Source organism: Balaenoptera ricei, chromosome 9, assembly GCF_028023285.1.
Source record: "Balaenoptera ricei isolate mBalRic1 chromosome 9, mBalRic1.hap2, whole genome shotgun sequence".
Taxonomy (NCBI): domain Eukaryota; kingdom Metazoa; phylum Chordata; class Mammalia; order Artiodactyla; family Balaenopteridae; genus Balaenoptera; species Balaenoptera ricei.
This window is the reverse complement of record NC_082647.1, coordinates 77,331,251-77,349,146: the sequence shown is the minus strand read 5'-3', so window position 1 is coordinate 77,349,146 and position 17,896 is coordinate 77,331,251. Positions and strand designations below refer to the sequence as shown.

At 37.4% G+C, this 17,896-nt stretch overlaps 1 protein-coding gene and 1 pseudogene across 4 annotated transcripts in view; one reads left to right on the top strand and one right to left on the bottom strand.

Annotated features, from left to right (window-relative positions):
* RUNDC3B (RUN domain containing 3B) overlaps positions 1-17,896 on the top strand; it is a 152,877-nt gene that overhangs the window by 24,919 nt on the left and 110,062 nt on the right. For all 4 annotated transcript variants that reach the window (XM_059934021.1, XM_059934019.1, XM_059934020.1 and 1 more), the window contains exon 2: positions 1,558-1,673. In XM_059934021.1, the coding sequence (XP_059790004.1) occupies positions 1,558-1,673 (116 nt within the window). The remainder of the gene's footprint in view (positions 1-1,557; positions 1,674-17,896) is intronic.
* On the bottom strand, positions 16,245-17,698 carry LOC132372045 (sugar phosphate exchanger 3-like; annotated as a pseudogene).

Here is a 17,896-nt window from a genome sequence, read left to right as displayed (position 1 = left end):
ATATAGTAAATATTGATAGATATAACTCATATAAACAAATCTCTTTATATTTGCCTTTATACTTGTCTCCTATATTTTTTGTCCTGATTGAATAAGCATTGCCAATAAGCCTAAAACCTAAGGAACAATTTATACTCCTTTATCTCCCTCATAGTTTACATTTCTAATGATTTAACAACTCTCATCGTTATCCCCTTCTCTTCATACCCTATTGATTGTCTTTACTTAGGCACTCACATATCACCCTTCATAGGGTATGACTGTAAAGGGATGGTATGGTTATAAAAGGATAGCATGAGGGAAATGCTAGGGGCAACAAAACTGTTCAAGATCCGGATTTTGGTGGTGGTTACAGGAAGGGTATGCATGTTAAAAATCATAAACTTTCTTTTTGTCTTGCTGTGACATTGGCCTTTAAATGTTTCTTTGCCATGCCTTCAAAATAGGTCTTACAAATAAATCAACAAGTACTTACAGAGTACATCTGTCAAGGCATTGTCCTGTGTGCTGAGGAAGATATAAACACACAGAAGCTATGTTTCTGCCCTGGAGGAATTTATATTCTAATAAAATAGAGTTAGACAACACAAGTAACAGCAGTAAGATAAATTGTAATCATCTCTTAAAGGAAATACAAACAAAATACTAGTCTGTGCTAGGAATATGTAGGAGGATAATTCTTCATTGAAGAGATGGCATTTAATCTGAGTCTTGGAAAACGCATTGGTACTTGGCAGTCAAAAATAGAGACAAAGGACGTTCTGAAGAGAAGGAAAAATATAGTGCACTTTACAGAGTTTTAAGTTTTCCTATTATAGCTCATAAAAACTTGGGATCTACACCTCATGAATGCTCACATCCTGTTTTATTCCATTTTGTGCTCCAAAACTCTTAGAAACATTTTGGTCTGACGCTGCAGTCTCTTACAAGTAGTATTATGACTTTCAACTTAATAATTTCGTTCATCTTTTTTATTCTGATTTTAATGGTTCTGTGGACAGTGAACTATTTCTAAGTCTTAATGTAGTCAACAGATAGTAAATATATAAGTGAAAAGTCTGATATTTCTGTAGAATTTTCTATTGACAGAGTGAATTTGAGTAAATGGAGTTTTCAGAATATATAATCTTTTTTTTTTTTTTTTAATTTTATTTATTTATTTATTTTTGGCTGCGTTGGGTCTTCGTTTCTGTGCGAGGGCTTTCTCCAGTTGCGGCAAGTGGGGGCCACTCTTCATCGCGGTGCGCGGGCCTACTCACTGTCGCGGCCTCTCTTGTTGCGGAGCACAGGCTCCAGACGCGCAGGCTCAGCAATTGTGGCTCACGGGCCCAGCTGCTCCACGGCATGTGGGATCCTCCCAGACCAGGGCTCGAACCCGTGTCCCCTGCATTGGCAGGCAGATTCTCAACCACTGCGCCACCAAAGGAAGCCCCAGAATATATAATCTTATAAAGTATTTCTGTAGTACTTCTCCAAATTGCTTTCCTCTAGTTTTTCCTATTTAGGTGAATGAATCAAGTCTACTTAAAAGCAATCGTAATCTCTTTTTTTCCATAGGTTTTCTGTGAAGACCCTGATTGATCGGTCCTGCTTTGAGACAATTGATGATTCTTCTCCTGAATTTAACAATTTTGCCGCTATTTTGGAACAGATTCTAAGTCACCGGCTGAAAGGTAATAGCGCTAATGTATTATTTATTCTGCCAACAGCTCTCATATTAACAAGGTTGAAATTTTAGAAACCATACAGTATGGTGTATGTAGCAGCCAAGCAGCATCTTGAGAAACATAAAACTGATTTTAGAAGGTCTAATCTTTTGGCTGTGTCCCTGTAAAGAATCTCTATTCTTGGATTTATACCCATTTCCAGGATGCATTAAAAATATTGAATATATTAATTGCCACATACAAGAAGCAGGATCACTTTCTATATGTAATTAAAATAAAAGTTTAAATTAAAAGGTAGCCCATCTTCAAAGATTACTAGATGGTATTTTAATTAGTTTACAGAGAAGCATCCAGGCATTAAGTTTGTTTGCTTAATCTTTTCTTTATTAAACTCAGAATCTTTGAAAATTTTTTAGCTGTAAGTAGGTTAAAAAAGAGCTATGTAAAAGAGATGCTGGACTTAAAAAAAAAAAAATCAGTAAATGTATTAATGTAAGAAATGTAAATCTCTTAAAATTTAAAAGGGAAGATGGGAGCTGTGTTCTCTCAGAATTATAAAATATTTTTAAATTAAAAATATACATCTGTAAAATATAGCTGATAACATCAAGAACTATTATGTAGTATAAATTTTAGTAATAATAAATAATAACTTTATCACATTAATTCCATTATCTAGTTTTCCTAAAGGAGACTTGATCATTAGATGTTTTCACTTAAGTTTTTATTATCTTTACAATCTTAATGGTATAGTAGTTTCAAATAAGTAATCTGTGTGGTAATATAATTTATGAGAATCTCAAATTTAATCTGAAGGTTAATCTGTTTTGTGCTTTATGATGCTGAAAGCATCAGTTGAGCAGTCCTGTGGGCTTATAACAAATGGTTGGATTTAATAAATGGGGAAACAAAACCTGAATTCATTCAGCCCTTTGCAATTTAAAATGGGATCCATAAAAATCACTGGTGCTTTTCTGTTAAAAGTTTGTTGTTCTCTATTTTTAAAGGGTTATTTATTTTTCTTATTTTGCTGTTCTGTGTTTTCTAAAATTTCTGCCATTAACGTGTTACCTTTTATGAGAAAATAAGTTTTTATGAACGCAGAGCGTCTGAAAGTATTTTGAAATATTGTCATGGTTACTGTATTGTGTGGTGATCGTGTTTTAAAATTTTATACATAATTTTATAAATAATACTTTAAAACACATCAAATACAGCAGAGCTTGATGTATCTTAATGTTCCAAGGGTTTTATCATAAGACCTCAATTCCCTTGATTTAGTGTACCATTTAGCATTTAATTCGCTCACAAAATAACGTAAACAACTGCAACAGAAAACAATTAGACTGTGTTGATATAGCCGTGCTGAGTTACGGGGTTGACTAACTACCGCATAAGTGGACCCCTCCTGCATACCTGTGTGCCATCTTCTGAGTCATGCCTCAGCAAAAAACAGATCATAGGCCTTTAGACTTACTTCGTCACCATGAACGTTATTTCTGAGAAGCCAGTGAACTACTGTATTGAGAATAGAATCTCTAGTTGATTTACGGATAAGAATTCCACGAGTATGACAGTAAGACAGTAAGAAAGATGATCCAGTGAGGTTAGTGTGAATTTTTTAAGCTAGGTAAGATTAATAATTCAAAACATGCTTTTTAAAAAAAGTTCCTGTTGGGACTTCCCTGGTGGTCCAGTGGTTAATACTCCACACTTCCACTGCAGGGGGCACGGGTTCGATCCCTGGTCGGGGAACTAAGATCCCACATGTCAGAAATAAATTTAAAAATTTAAAATAAAAAAAAAAGTTCCTATAGGTCGACTATGGTGGTCACTGTTATTACTATTGATATGAATTATGAAATGATCTGTAACTCTGAAGATGAGGTAGTTTATTAAAGATTCAAGTGTCTAGAAACTTCATATAATATTGCCCATTTTTTGGTATTCTAATATGTAACAAATTGCTTTTACTTTTGGAGAAGTTATATAATTATTTGGGAGGTTTTTATGTTTTGGTTTTTTGGTTTTTTTAATATCTATCTATTTATTTTGGCTGCACTCGGTCTTAGTTGCGGCAGGCAGGATCTTCTTTGCGGCATGTTTAGTTGTGGCATGCAGACTCTTAGTTCCGGCATGCGAACTCTTATTTGCGGCATGCATGTGGGATCTGGTTCCCCGAGCAGGGATTGAACCCGGTTCCCCTGCATTGGGAGCATGGAGTCTTACCCACTGGACCACCAGGGAAGTCCTGAGAAGTTATATAATTATTTCAATAGTACAGTGTGTTCACTTAAAATTTAGTTATTATAACAACTCATTTTTTCAATGTTTTTCTTGATAGAAGTACAAATTTAAAATGTATAACTTCATGGGTTTATAAGATTTACTTTTCTCTAACTACTTTTTATTTTTGAAATAAAAGGGTGTTTAGTTTATCAGTTTTTTTCAGAGAAAACCAAAATTCATCCCCAGACACAATATAGGCTGTGCTGACACAGGTAAAGGGGAGAGCTTCATTCATTCAAACAGCCCCATTATTGAAAAAAAAGGAGGCTTTTAAAATCACATATATTAATCTTGTTTGCAGTAATTCCTTAATAAGTTGATCTTACTTTTCTGGACTATATTTGAGAACCAAGAATTAATACACCACCAAATGTAAAATAGATAGCTAGTGGGAAGCTGCTGCATAGCACAGGGAGATCAGCTTGGTGCTTTGTGACAGCCTAGAGGGGTGGGATAGGGAGGGTGGGAGGGAGACGCAAGAGGGAAGAGATATGGGGATATATGTATATGTATAGCTGATTCACTTTGTTATACAGCAGAAACTAACACACCATTGTAAAGCAGTTATACTCCAATAAAGATGTTAAAAATAATGATAATAAATAAAAACTATTTCCTTTAAAAAAGGAAAAAAAAGAATTAATCACAGAATATAAAATTCAAAGAGGCCTTAGTTCATGTCTTCAGTTCAGTCATTTTTGAACTTTTACTTTAAAGCATAATCCTTCTCTCTAGCCCACTCCCACCTCCCCTAATAAAAGACACTGCAGATGCTAGACATATAAGTGGAAGGTCTGGTTGAAGCTGAGTAGGGAAATCGGGCATTTTGTCAGCTCGGCAGCAGTCACACCCCAGTTCCACAGCACCACTTCAGGCAGCGCCGTGAATCATAGCTTAAAAATCACTACTCTAGTTTCCCTCCTACTGAAGCCATCCACTCAATGATAATTTCCAACCGGTGGACATACAGTCTTTGCTTTAATCCTTCTGATATTGGGGAACTTAGGACAGTAAAGTAGGGCCATCAATTTTGGGGCAGTTCAGATTGTTAGGAAATTCTTATGTATAAGAAGCCAACTTATCTGACTGTGCTTTTCTGCCTCTTTTTAAAATTGTGAGCCTCATAAATATTAAAAGATTGCTATTCTATAATCCTTTCTCCTTAGTTACCCTTTTTCTTTCTTCCAGGTAAAGTATCTCTAGTTATTTCGATCTTCTGGAACCACTATAGTCTTAGTTATTCTTCTGGTTTATCACTGGTTTACCGAGATCTTAAAATGTGGTACTCAAAGCTGAGTAAAGTGCTTCAGATAGGCTAACTTCTGTAATTTGAGATTACAGTGACTTTTTGATTCCCACATCACACTTTTGTTCACATTGAAATTAAGGCCAAGTAAAATCCCAAGGCTTTTAAAAAATTGCTTGTTTTATGTTTTAGATTCTCTAAATTAGTTGCCTGAGATCAAGTTTGAAAAGAATAAATGCAGTATTATTTTCTTCATCATTCACTTTAGAGATAAATGAGGTGGCTATAAAAATGAAATTCTACTTCCAGGAAGATAAAGTGAACATACTTTCCCCTATTTCTCCCATTTACTATAATCCAAAACCCTGGACCTATAAAACACAAGACTCTGAAAGGTAGGGAGAAGAAGTCTAGGGACTTCAGGACCTTAAGAAGGGCATGGTGGTGGGTTTCTTGGATTTTCTGGTTGCTTTACATCCGACACTGAGTACTGGATAAGCGAGTAGCTTGCAGACATCAACAAGCGCGTGTACACACACACAAGCACACAGTCTCACGAGGACCTACTCGTTCTAGCTAAAGGACCAGGAATAGAACAGCCTGGCAAGACAGAACACTTTTAGACAGTATCTGCTCTACTTTAGACAAATATCACAGAAAAACTGTGGCACTACCCCTAGCCAGGCCTGAAGAGGCTGAATGGAGAACCTAGAAGTCCACCCTCATGAGACTGTAACAGAGTATCTCAACACCACCACAGTGTGGTATCAAAAAAGACCAAGCAGAGAGCTGGCACTTCTTCCCTCTTTGCTGGTTGTGAGCCTTCTCTTCTCACCTACCCCCACACCGTGTCAATGGAGAGCCTGGACTTTCATCCCCACCCAGCAGTAATGAGGTTGTGTCAGAAGAGGTGTATTGGAGAGTTATATCTTTGACCATCACCCAGCAGGTGACAAGGCTACCCTCAGTGCATTGTCAGTCAGCCTGTACTCCCACCTCCACCCAGCGGTAATGAGGACCCCGCCTTCAAGTGTCAATGAAGGCCAACCGGGAAACTTGGACTTCTCCCTCCACTTGCCAGTAATGAAATGTGGTGCCCTCCACCCTCCGACCTTCCCCTGCTGGAGCAGTGTCATAGAAAGCCAGTTAAAACAGAAGGTTTAGGAACTTCCCAGATGGCGCAGTGGTTAAGAATCCGCCTGCCAATGTAGGGCACACGGGTTCAGTCCCTGCCCCGGGAGGATCCCACATGCTGCGGAGCAACTAAGCGCGTGTGCCACAACTACTGAGCCTGCGCTCTAGGGCCTGTGAGCCACAACTCCTGAGCCCGCGTGCCCCAACTACTGAAGCCCGTGCACGTAGAGCCCATGCTCCGCAACAAGAGAAGCCACTGCAATGAGAAGCCTGCACACCGCAACAAAGAGTAGCCCCGTTCTCCACAACTAGAGAAAGCCTGCACGAAGCAATGAACACCCAATGCAGCCAAAAATAAATAAATGATTTAAAACAAACAAATAAACAGAAGGTTTAAATAAAATCATAGTCTCATAACATAGTATGAACATATCCAGGTTTCATTTGAAGATCACTTTTCATACCAAGAACCAGGAAGATCACAAGTTGCATAACAAAAGACAATAGATGTCAACACTGAAATGATAAAAGGTGGTAGAATTACTGACAAAGATCACAAATCAGTCATGATAAAAATGCTTCACTGAGCAATTCCAAAGACACTTGAAACAAGTGAAAAAATAGAAAACCTCAGCAAAGAAATAGAAGGTAAAAAGAAGAAGCAAATGGAAATTTTGATATGGAAAAGTACAAAACCAAATTAAGCTCAGTGGATAGGCTCAACAGGAAAATGGAGGGGAAAGAAGAAAAATCAGTGAACTGGAAGACAAAACAATAGAAATTTCCTAATCAAATAACAGAGACTCAAAATAATCTAAAATTAGAAATAAGAGACTGAAAAAAAAAAAAAAAAGAAAGCCTCAGGGATCTGTGGGACCATAACAAAAGATCTAAAATTCCTGTCATCAGAGTCCTCAAAGGAGAGGTGAAAGAGGAAAAGACTGAAAATGTACTCAAAGAAATAATGGCTGAAATTTTCTCAAATTTGGTGAAAGAGGTAAACATACAGATTCAAGAACCTAAGTGGATCACCGAGTATATCCAAAGAAATACATGCCACAGCACATTATAATTAAACTTTTTAGAAATAAAGACAGAGAAAATGTTGAAAAGTAGCCAGAGGGAAATGATACCTTGTCTATAAGGGAAAAACAATTTGAATGATAACAGATTTCTCATCAGAAACCATGGAAGCATTTCTGTCAAGTGCTGAAAGTAAAATGTCCACACAGAATCCTATATCCAGCAGAATTAACCTTCAGTAATGAAGGGAATATCTAGACATTCTCAGATGATGGAAAACTAAGGGAATGTATCGCCAACAGACTTATTCTAAAACTGTGGCTAAAGAACCCTCTTTAAGCAGAAGTGAGTCATAAAAGAAGGAACTTTTAAAAGGAAGGAAGAACATGGTAAACAAGAATGTGGGTAAATACAATAGGCTTTCCATTTTATTTTGTAGTTTTCTGTTTGTTTCCTCTGTTTTTGGTTTCTCTGTTCCCTTTTTCCTATTTTCCTGTGAGTTACTTGAAAATTTTTTCGAATTCCATTTTTATTCATCTCTAGTCTTTTTGAATGTATCTCTTTGTGTATATTTTTTAGTGGTTGTTCTAGGTATTACATTATATATACATAACTTGTCACAGTCTGTTAGTGTCATCATTTTCCAGTCTGAAATTTAAAAACCTTACCTTTCTTCATAGACATTACTCTCCCCCATTTATAATTGTTTTAGATATTTCCCGTACATACATTTAGAATTAGTGTTATAATTTTTGTTTCCACCATCAAATTTAATTTAGAAAACTCAAGAGGAGAAGGCAAGTCTGTTGTTTCAGGTTGCTGCTTTGTCCAGCACACAGTCTGGGATAGACAAGGCAAAGGGACTTAACTGCTGTGTCATTTCTTGAGTTCCAAGGTCCCTAGCCAATCTTCCTTTTATTCTCCACCTTCAGAATCTTCTTACGGTTTTTTTTTGCATGTAATATCCAGGGTTTTTGGTTGTATTTAACCGGAGGAGAGTACATCTGCTTTATCTTTTCCGGAACCAGCAGTCTCCTTTAATTTTGTAATGTGAAGAATTGCATCAACAGTTTTTCTAATGTTAATTCATCCATGTATACTTGGGAAAAATCTAACTTGAACCTCATGTATTGTTTTAGTATACTTTATTTAGGATTTAGTTTTGATTCTGAGTTTATGAGCAAAATTTGTCATTTTTCTGTTTGGTACTTGTTTTGGTTTTTGTTATCAAGATTATATCACCTCATTAAATAAATGAAGGTGTTTTATCTTTTATTATTCTTTGGAAGAATTTTGCATGAGCTTGGAATCGTCTGTTAGGGAGAATTTGCCAGTAAAAACTCTGGGTCAAGCAGCACGGGGTGGTGTGCATGCACAAGTGCACTTTAACGGCTAATTTACCTTCTTTAATGCTTATAGGTCTGTTTAGGTTGTTGATTTCTCTATTCTATGTTCTGTTCTACAGTTGTCAATTTCTTCTGTATCCTCTTAATTATTTACTTTCTAGTTAGTTGCCATTTTTCATTTCAGTGTGACACACTTAAAGTAGATGAATTCAACTGTGAATGGTTTAAAAAAGTCAAAGCTCACTGAAGAGATCTAAAGATAAGTCACATATTCATTCTTATGGCATTGTTAAAAGCTAAGATTCTGCTTTTTAAAAAAAACCCGCTCCCTACCCTCATCGTTTGCCAGCTGTCCCCCTCCTCTGAAGGATATGGTATACAGTTGTTCTTCAATATCCATGGAGGATTGGTTCTAGGACCCCCTGGATACCAAAATCCGCAGATGTGCAAGTCCCTTATATAAAATGGTGTAACCTTTGCATATAACTTACGCACGTCCTCCCGTATAGTTTGAATCATCTCTAGATTACTAGTAATACTTAATACAATGTAAATGCTATGTAGATAATTGCCAGCACCTGGCAAATTCAAGTTTTGCTTTTTGGAACTGTCTGGAATTAAAAAAATTTTTTTTCATGCATGGTTGGTTGAATCCATGGATGCAGAGGGCCATCTGCATTTAATTCAGTCTGCTGTTAAAGAACGAAACAAAAGCTCCATTAGTGAATACCTGGTATTATTTTCTACACAGATGTCCCCTTTTGCATCCCTAATATTGATTATTAGTTATTTTTCTCTTTTTTCATGAGCACTATTGCCAGAGATTTGTTCATTTTATTAGTCTTTCAAATAATTAATTTTTGGCTTTGTTGATTTCCTCCTCTCCAAATACTGCTTTGGCTACATTTACAAGTTTGGATATGTATTATGTTTACTAATATTCATTTTTAAGTAATTTCTACTTTTCATTATTATTTCTTCTTTGGCTTATGTGTTATTTGGAAGTTTAGTTTTAATGTTTCTGAAAATAGGAGCTTTTAGCTTTTCATTTTTACTTCTATGTTAATTGAATTATGGTCAGAGAATTTGGTCTGTATGGCAGATTTTTTGAAATTTGTAAGATTTGCTTAATGGCCTAGTTTATGATTAGTTTTAAATAATGTTCCATATTGAGAAGAATGTTTATTCTCTAACTGTTGATTATGTTTTTCAAATGCTAGTCACATTTTTGTCAGTTTGATCTGTTAATAACTTAGAAATTTTAAACTATTTTATTATTCTGATGGATTTATCAAGTTATTCTGGTAGATATGTCTATTTTTGCTGTCTGTATTTTGAGTCTATTTGATGCCAGTTTTAGGGTTTTTGTAAATTCCCTTATTTTCTGTTTATTTTTCATTTTTAGCCTCTTAAGTATTTCTGTGGGTTTCTTCGTGTGCTTGCTGTGTTTAAAAGCGTATCTATTATATTTTATCCAGCATTTCTAATTTTCTTTTGTTTTGTGTTGGGAGGAAAGATTTTCCTAAAATTCCATGTTTCCCACTTGAAAGACCAATTCTGCTATCGCTAAAGAGAGTTCTAAAACTTTCTCTTCTTTTCTTTGAAAATTATCATTGCCCTTTGTTGTTGATTTGAGTGAGCAGTTAAACTTAATGGTCAAAGTGTATAATGTTGAGGTAAAACAAGTCTGGCACCAATAGTAAGTATTCATTAGTTCCTTTTAGATAGTTTCTATTGTCATGTAATTAAAAAATTTTTTAATTAAAAAATACTCAGGTGTATTTATCTGTATATTATATATCACAATGCTATAGTAATATATAATCACTACATTATATGTATTCATATTTAGGTAATACAGTATATAATGTATTATATATTTTTTTATGTTTAGATCCTACCTTTTTCCTATTTCCCTTTTTATACATAAATTCACCCATTTCCATCCTCTAGCCCTGGCTTTTAAATACTGTTTTGTTCCTGTAGATATAAGGTTTTTTTCTACTTGACAATGAGGTCTATTCCTGGTTATTACCCACTGAAACTATTACTTGAGTAACCATTTCAATTTCCACTTCAGTTGCACTCTTCTGTTTCCTCTTTATTCCCTTCTAACCAGTTCTTAATAAGCTTTTCCTACAGGTGGTTTTTCTCCTTCCTCTTCTATGTATTACTGCATTCTAAACTCTCTATTTCATTTTTCTTAGCTCTGGAAATTTTCCTAAGAAAACTTGCCTTATTTTTCTACTGTATCCTTTTTCAGACAGCATGGGTTCTGTTTATCTTATGTCTTTTAGTATGCTGTACACTTTACCATACTATAGCCTTCAAAAAGTTACAATTCAAAAAGTTAACTCAACTTATGATGCTAGAGAAGGTGGAGTAAGTCCACTACTACCCTAACTCTCTGTCTTAGCATGCTTGGGCTGACAGGACAAAATACTACAGACTGGGTGGCTTAAACAACGTAAATTTAGTTCTCACAGTTCTGGAGCTTGGGAAGTCCAAGACCAAGGTGCTGGTTGATTGAGATTCTGGTGAGAACTCTTTTCCTGGCTTGTAGATGGTTGCCGTCTTGCTGTGTCCTCAGATGGCAGAGAGAAAGAGAGAATGAGAGTGCTTTCTGGTGTCCCTTCTTATAAGGACACTAACCCTACAGGATCAGGACCCTACCCTTATGACCTCATTTAACATTAATTACCTCTTTATAGGCCCTATCTCCAAATATAGTCACATTGGGTATTAGGGTTTCAACATAAGACTTCGGGGGGAATCAGTTCAGCCCACAGCACTCTTCTACCGACTGCAGCTAAAAACTCTGGACAGAATACAAAAAGCAACTACTTATATACTTTGGAAAGTAAACAATAGCAGCCAGCTTGGGGAGAGAGATCAAAATTTGAAGAAGAACCATCATAGGAATGAGTGTCCTTTGTATTTTTTTCCCTCCTATGTCCTCAGCCTTGATCTGAGTGAGGGGCCCTTTGTCTTTAATTGTGCTATGGATACAGACAGCAAAAACTCCAACAGTAACCTTCTCTTCCTGGCCAGAGTATCCGGAAGAGGTCCCTCTGTGAGCCAGAGAGTATGAGGCTTCCCATTTTTTCTCTTTTTTCTTGCTGCTTTCCCCCAAGAGCAGCTTGAGTTGCCGAGGATTGTGCCATTGCGTGAGAGGTTAAACCTCTAAAACTTTTTATTAGGCTAGAGTAATCAGGAAGAGGAAGGATCTGGGGGCTGGAGAGTCTATCAGGGAAGAGAGCACTGGAAAGGGGAATGCCCTAATTCTGTATGTAATGATCAGCAGAAGTTCTGGCCTCACACCCAAGAATGTGAGGACTGAGCTAGGATACAAACCACCACCCAAATCCCAGAGCGGCATATGTATCAGTAAGGCCCAAAGAAGCATAGCTAAGGCTTTACAAACTGAACTTACATTGTAACCACTGCCCACATAAAGCAAGAAAGAACTTGGTTATCTGAATCTAGCTGGGTCGATTGCCTACCAAAACAAAACAAAACAAAACAAAACAAAAATCAATGTATTTTAGGGATTTTAATAGGATTTAGAGTCTAAAGATAATATTTAAAACATCCAGTGTAAAAATTAAAGTTACTTCATATACAAAGAACCAGGAAAATATGACCAATTGTCAGAGGAAAAGACAATCAAAGATGCCAATCCCGAGATGAGTTATCAGGCAAAGACGTTAAAATCAACCATTAAAACCATGCTCCATGATGTAAGGTAAATATTCTTGAAATGAATAGAAAAATAGAAGTTCTGAATTGAGAAATAAAAACCTCATAAAGGACCACATGGAAATTTCAGAACATAAAAGTAAAATATCTGAAATAAAACATTTACTAGGTGGGGTTCTATAGCAGAGTGGAGATAATAGAGCTGTGTATGAATTTGAAAATAGATCAATAGAAATTATCCAAACTGAAGAACCAGAGCCTCAGGGACCTGTTGGACAATAGCAGAAGATACAATGTTTGCATCATTGGAATCCCAGAAGGAGAGGGGCAAGAGATTGGTGCAGAAAATACGTTAAAAAAAAAAAAAAAGAGCTATAAGTTCCTGGATCTGGGAAAGGCATAAACTTATTCGTCCAAGAAGCTTAGCAAACCTCTGAAAAGGTAAACTCAAAGTTAAGCACTCCCAGATACATCATAACTAAACTTCTGAAAATAAAAGATAAAAAATCTCGAAAGCAGACAGAGAAATATAGTACATTATGTACAGGGAGCAACAATTCAAATGACTATAGGTTTTTCATCAGGAACCACAGAAGAGAGGGGAAGAACATCTTAAAATTCTGAAAGCAAAGAACTGCCAACTCAGAATTCTGTATGCAGTGAAAACATACCTCAGAGATGAAGGCAAAATAAAGAAATACTCAGATGAAGGAAAAGTAAGAATTGTTACCAGTAGACCTGGTCTAAAAGAAGTGCTAGCGAAAGTTCTTCAGACTAAAAGGAGATGATACCAAGGAAACTTAGAACTTTGTGAATGAAGAAAGAGCAACAGAAATGGTAAATGTCTGAGAAAATATAGCAGTTTTTTTTCCTTCAAGATTTTTAAAATATAACTGTTGAAAGCAAAAATTACAACATTTCTTGAGAGGTTTCAATGTTTGCATATATAATGTAAATGACATTTAAAACAAAGAGGGGAAAGTAAAGGGACCTATGTGGTCATATGTTATACTTGAAATGGTAAAATATTAACTCTAAGTAGACTGTTAAAAGTTAGGTTTTTTTTTAGATTGGAATATAGTTGATTTACAGTGTTGTGTTAGTTTCAGGTGTACAGCAAAATGAATCAGTTATACATATACATATATCCATTCTTTTCCCATATAGGTTATTACAGAATATTGAGTCGAGTTCCCTGCACTATACAGTAGGTCCTTATTATCTATTTTATATATAGTAGTGTGTTTATGTTAATCCCAATCTCCTAATTTATCACTTCCCCCCACATTTCCCCTTTTGTACCATAAGTTTGATTTCAAGATCTGTGAGTCTGTTTCTGTTTTGTGAATAAGCTCATTGGTATTTTTTATTAGATTCCACATATATGTGATATCATATGATATTTGTCTTTCTCTGTCTGATTTACTTCACATAGTATGATAATCTCTAGGTCCGTCCATGTTGCTGCAAATGGCGTTATTTTGTTCTTTTTTATGGCTGAGTAATATTCCATTGTATATATGTACTACATCTTCTTTATCCGTTTCTCTGTCAGTGGACATTTAGGTTACTTCCATGTCTTGGCTCTTGTAAATAGAGCTGCAGTGAACACTGGGGTGCATGTATCTTTTCGAATTACGGTTTTCTCTGGGTATATGCCCAGGAGTGGGATTGCTGGATCATATGGTAGTTCTATTTTTAGTTTTTTAAGGAACCCCCATACTGTTCTCCATAGTGATTGTACCAACTTACATTCCCACCAACAGTGTAGAGGGTTCTCTTTTCTCCACACCCTCTCCAGCATTTATTGTTTGCAGATTTTTTGATGATGGCCATTCTGTCTGGTGTGAGGTGATACCTCATTGTAGTTTTTTTTTTAAGGTATTTTAAAATTTTTATTTATTTTATTTATTTATTATTTTCAGCTGCATTGGGTCTTTGTTGCTGTGCGCGGACTTTCTCTAGTTGTGGTGAGCAGGGGCTACTCTTCATTGCAGTGCACGGGCTTCTCATTGCGGTGGCTTCTCTTGTTGTAGAGCATGGGCTCTAGGCGCCCGGGCTTCAGGAGTTGTGGCTCCTGGGCTCTAGAGCACAGTCTCAGTAGTTGTGGCGCATGGGCTTAGTTGCTCCGTGGCATGTGGGATCTTCCCAGACCAGGACTCAAAACTGTGTCCCCTGCATTGGCAGGCGGATTCTTAACCACTGCGCCACCAGGGAAGCCCCTCATTGTAGTTTTGATTTGCATTTCTCTGATAATTAGTGATGTTGAGCATCTTTTCATGTGCTTTTTGGCCATCTGTATGTCTTCTTCGGAGAAACGTCTATTTAGATTTTCCACCTATTTTTTGATTGAGTTGTTGTTTGTTTTTATATTGAGCTGCAGGAACTGTTTGTATATTTTGGAGATTAATCCCTTGTGGGTCGCTTTATTTGCAAATATTTTCTCCCATTTTGTGGGTTGTCTTTTCGTTTTGTTTATGGTTTCCTTTGCTGTGCAAAAGTTCTTAAGTTTAATTAGGTCACATTTTTTTTTTTATTTTTTTTATTATAAAAGTCAGTTTATTTTCCCTTTCTGTGTTTTGTATTTTCCCTTTTTGTCAGTAATGAGCAATTAACTGATTGGGAATCTGCTTGATTAAATAAATTAGCAAGTTCATAAACACACCACATTTAAGAGTATAAAGCAAGAGGTTGAAAAATATTCCATAACCCAATGCAAATTAGGCAGCCCTCAAAATTGCACATTTTTCGCCTGTTAATTTCCATAATTTAAAATATATATACAGTATGAGCTTAAAATATTGATAATTAGTATAGAATTCACAGCCTTGAAGACATATATTCTACAAACTTCTAAAGAATAGATACCTAGAGGTGCCTCAGGCCCTAGTAATCCATTAATGTGATTCAGTGTCACATACTTAATGCTTATAGGGCCAAAAGGTCTTTCTTCTTTCTCTAATTCTAGTCTTCAGCTGAGGTAACGCAAGGAACCCGGTTGTGACAGAGATCAATCCTCTGAAAATAGCGCTAAGCCGGTTACCTTCCTAGTGGATCCTAAAGTTCCCAGAGAACAAATCTGGGGTTGAGTACTTCGGTTGTAAATTACACACTGGAATGTTCACAATTGAGGTACCTTATGGTCCTTGAAAGGAAGACTAAAGACTTCCAGGAGTCAAAGGGAATTCTGAATGAAGAAGACGGAGGAGAGCAAGTTGGCAATCATTTGAAGGTATTTCTGCTTCTGGAGCTGAATGACTTTAGAGCAGATACAGAGTGAGAGCCAATCAGCATGTAGTGTGATTTTTCCCACCGTGGTTAACAAAGGGATTCTCTGTCCAAGGCAGGCTTACACTGGGCCTGGCTGGAGTGCTTTATCCGGATTTGATGTGTCAGAGATGAGCCACTCTCTACAAACTCATGACCAAGCAAAATGCAACGATCCTTTCTGTTTGTGGAGCATGTCGTTGATACAAACCATGCATGAATGCCTCGTGGTCACTCAGCTTTCCAGGCTGGAGAACTAGGGTCCAAGTCCAATACAGCATTTACGTTTAAAAGGATAAACCTCCACAGGCCAACAAAGATGCTGGCAGATTCATAGGCCATTCAGTACATTCATGAAACAACAGCGATAAAAATCATTAACAATAATTCCTGTCGTGTAGAAAAGCAGCCCAGCCTTCACTCTGGTCAGCATCTCCGGTGGCTGACACTGTTGAAAGAGGCTTGACAGTCTGAGGTTATGTTGGAGCTCTTAAGACAACCCCAAAATAAGGTGAATGTAAAGAAATAGTCCTGATGTGTCTCCTATTTTTCTTGCTCTTTTGTGGGCACTGGTCACTCACTCAATATGCGAGCTTGTCGTCCTTGCATAAGATAGCATATTTCCCTCACTATTAATGGTGAAATAAATAGAATTGTGCAAATAGTCGTAAGAATGAAAAAGTAGAAAACCCACATCCATCCTGGGTTGTCCTGGATCAAAGACACTAAATACTGGCTCACCGCAGCTCCAGTGCTCCCGGTTCCATCAACTATTCTGTGATGATCGCCAAAGCCTCACTGCTCCCTTGGATCAGCTCTTGATGACCCAGGTCCTCAGAAATAGCAGAGCTAATCATATTAGAAGGTCCACCAATAAAAAATCCTGTGACAACCATCAGAAGTGCATTGATAGACTTATTGTTTGGAGAATGACTACATCCAACGAGGGACCTGACTGCCAGAAGCAGACTGAGAGCTAACACTGGGGCTCTCTTTTGTAGCACATCGGAGATGAAGCCTTGCAGAGTTCCACCAATAATTCCTCCAACATTGTATCAAATGGACAGCTTGTCGGCTTCAGGCTCCTTCCATCCGAAGTTATTACTCAGATAAAAGGGCAACCAGAAGAAGAAGGAGTAATTCACTAACTTCAAGCAGGCACAGGCCAGTGAATATGCTATAACTCCGGGAAGGCAACAAGCCTGGTAAAAGCTTATCGCCTTGACTTGGGTAACACTCTTGCCTTCTTGGATTGAATAATTAGGATCAGCTTCATCTTCATTTTCAGCACCATTAATTAATGGCCTGTGCAAGTCTTCTTCAAAATCTTCTGCCTCAATACCTGGGAGACCAATTTCTTTGGGTGACACCAGGAGTCTAAAGAAGATGATGATCCCACCAGCAAACTGCACAGCCGCTGTCACCACAAAGGCATACTCATAACCATACTGCAGAACAGAAGAAGCTAGACACACTCCCAAAATATTGCCCACTGAGGCACAGGCACTCCACCGACCAAAAACAACTCCTCGTCCGGCTTTCCCAAACCATTTGCTCATAACAGTAACCACACAGGGCCAACCAGTGGACTGCAGCAGGCCATTCACGATCCACAGGCTGCAGTACAGCCCCTTGTTGTAGAAATGCAGCCATTCTGTGAGAGTACCAGAGACAAACACCACTAATGCAGAGGAGCACATGCCAGAAGACAGAACCCATCACAAATTAAGCTGATCCCTGACGATACCGCTGATGAAAAGGCCCACAGCGTAGGAGAGGAAAAGAGTGGCTTCCTCTGCACTGGGAAACAAAAGGTTGCTGCTCCAGACCTCTACAGGCAGTTCAGTTGACTTGTTAAAGGCACTTGGGGTCCACTGCTTAGAGATACTGACTTTGACATTGCTAAGTGTTTTTCTTGATGCGTGGAGCAACGAGTAACTGAAGAAGGTGAGCAGGAACATGAGCACATGATGATGGCTGAACCGGGAGAGAAAAGTTCCTCTTTGAAAAATATTTGGCCAGGCCATGTTCCTCCTGACCTTCCTTCTCACCTTGACCTTAAAGGCTGGATAATGAATCGTTTACGTCATTTCTTCTTTCTGAGTCCTGCAGTAGTCGTCGTGCTCCAGCCGGCTGCTCCGCTCACTCCACTGTGCCTGCAACCTCGCCACTCACATTTGTTTGTTTTTGTTTTTATTTTCATTACTCTGGGAGGTAGATTCAAA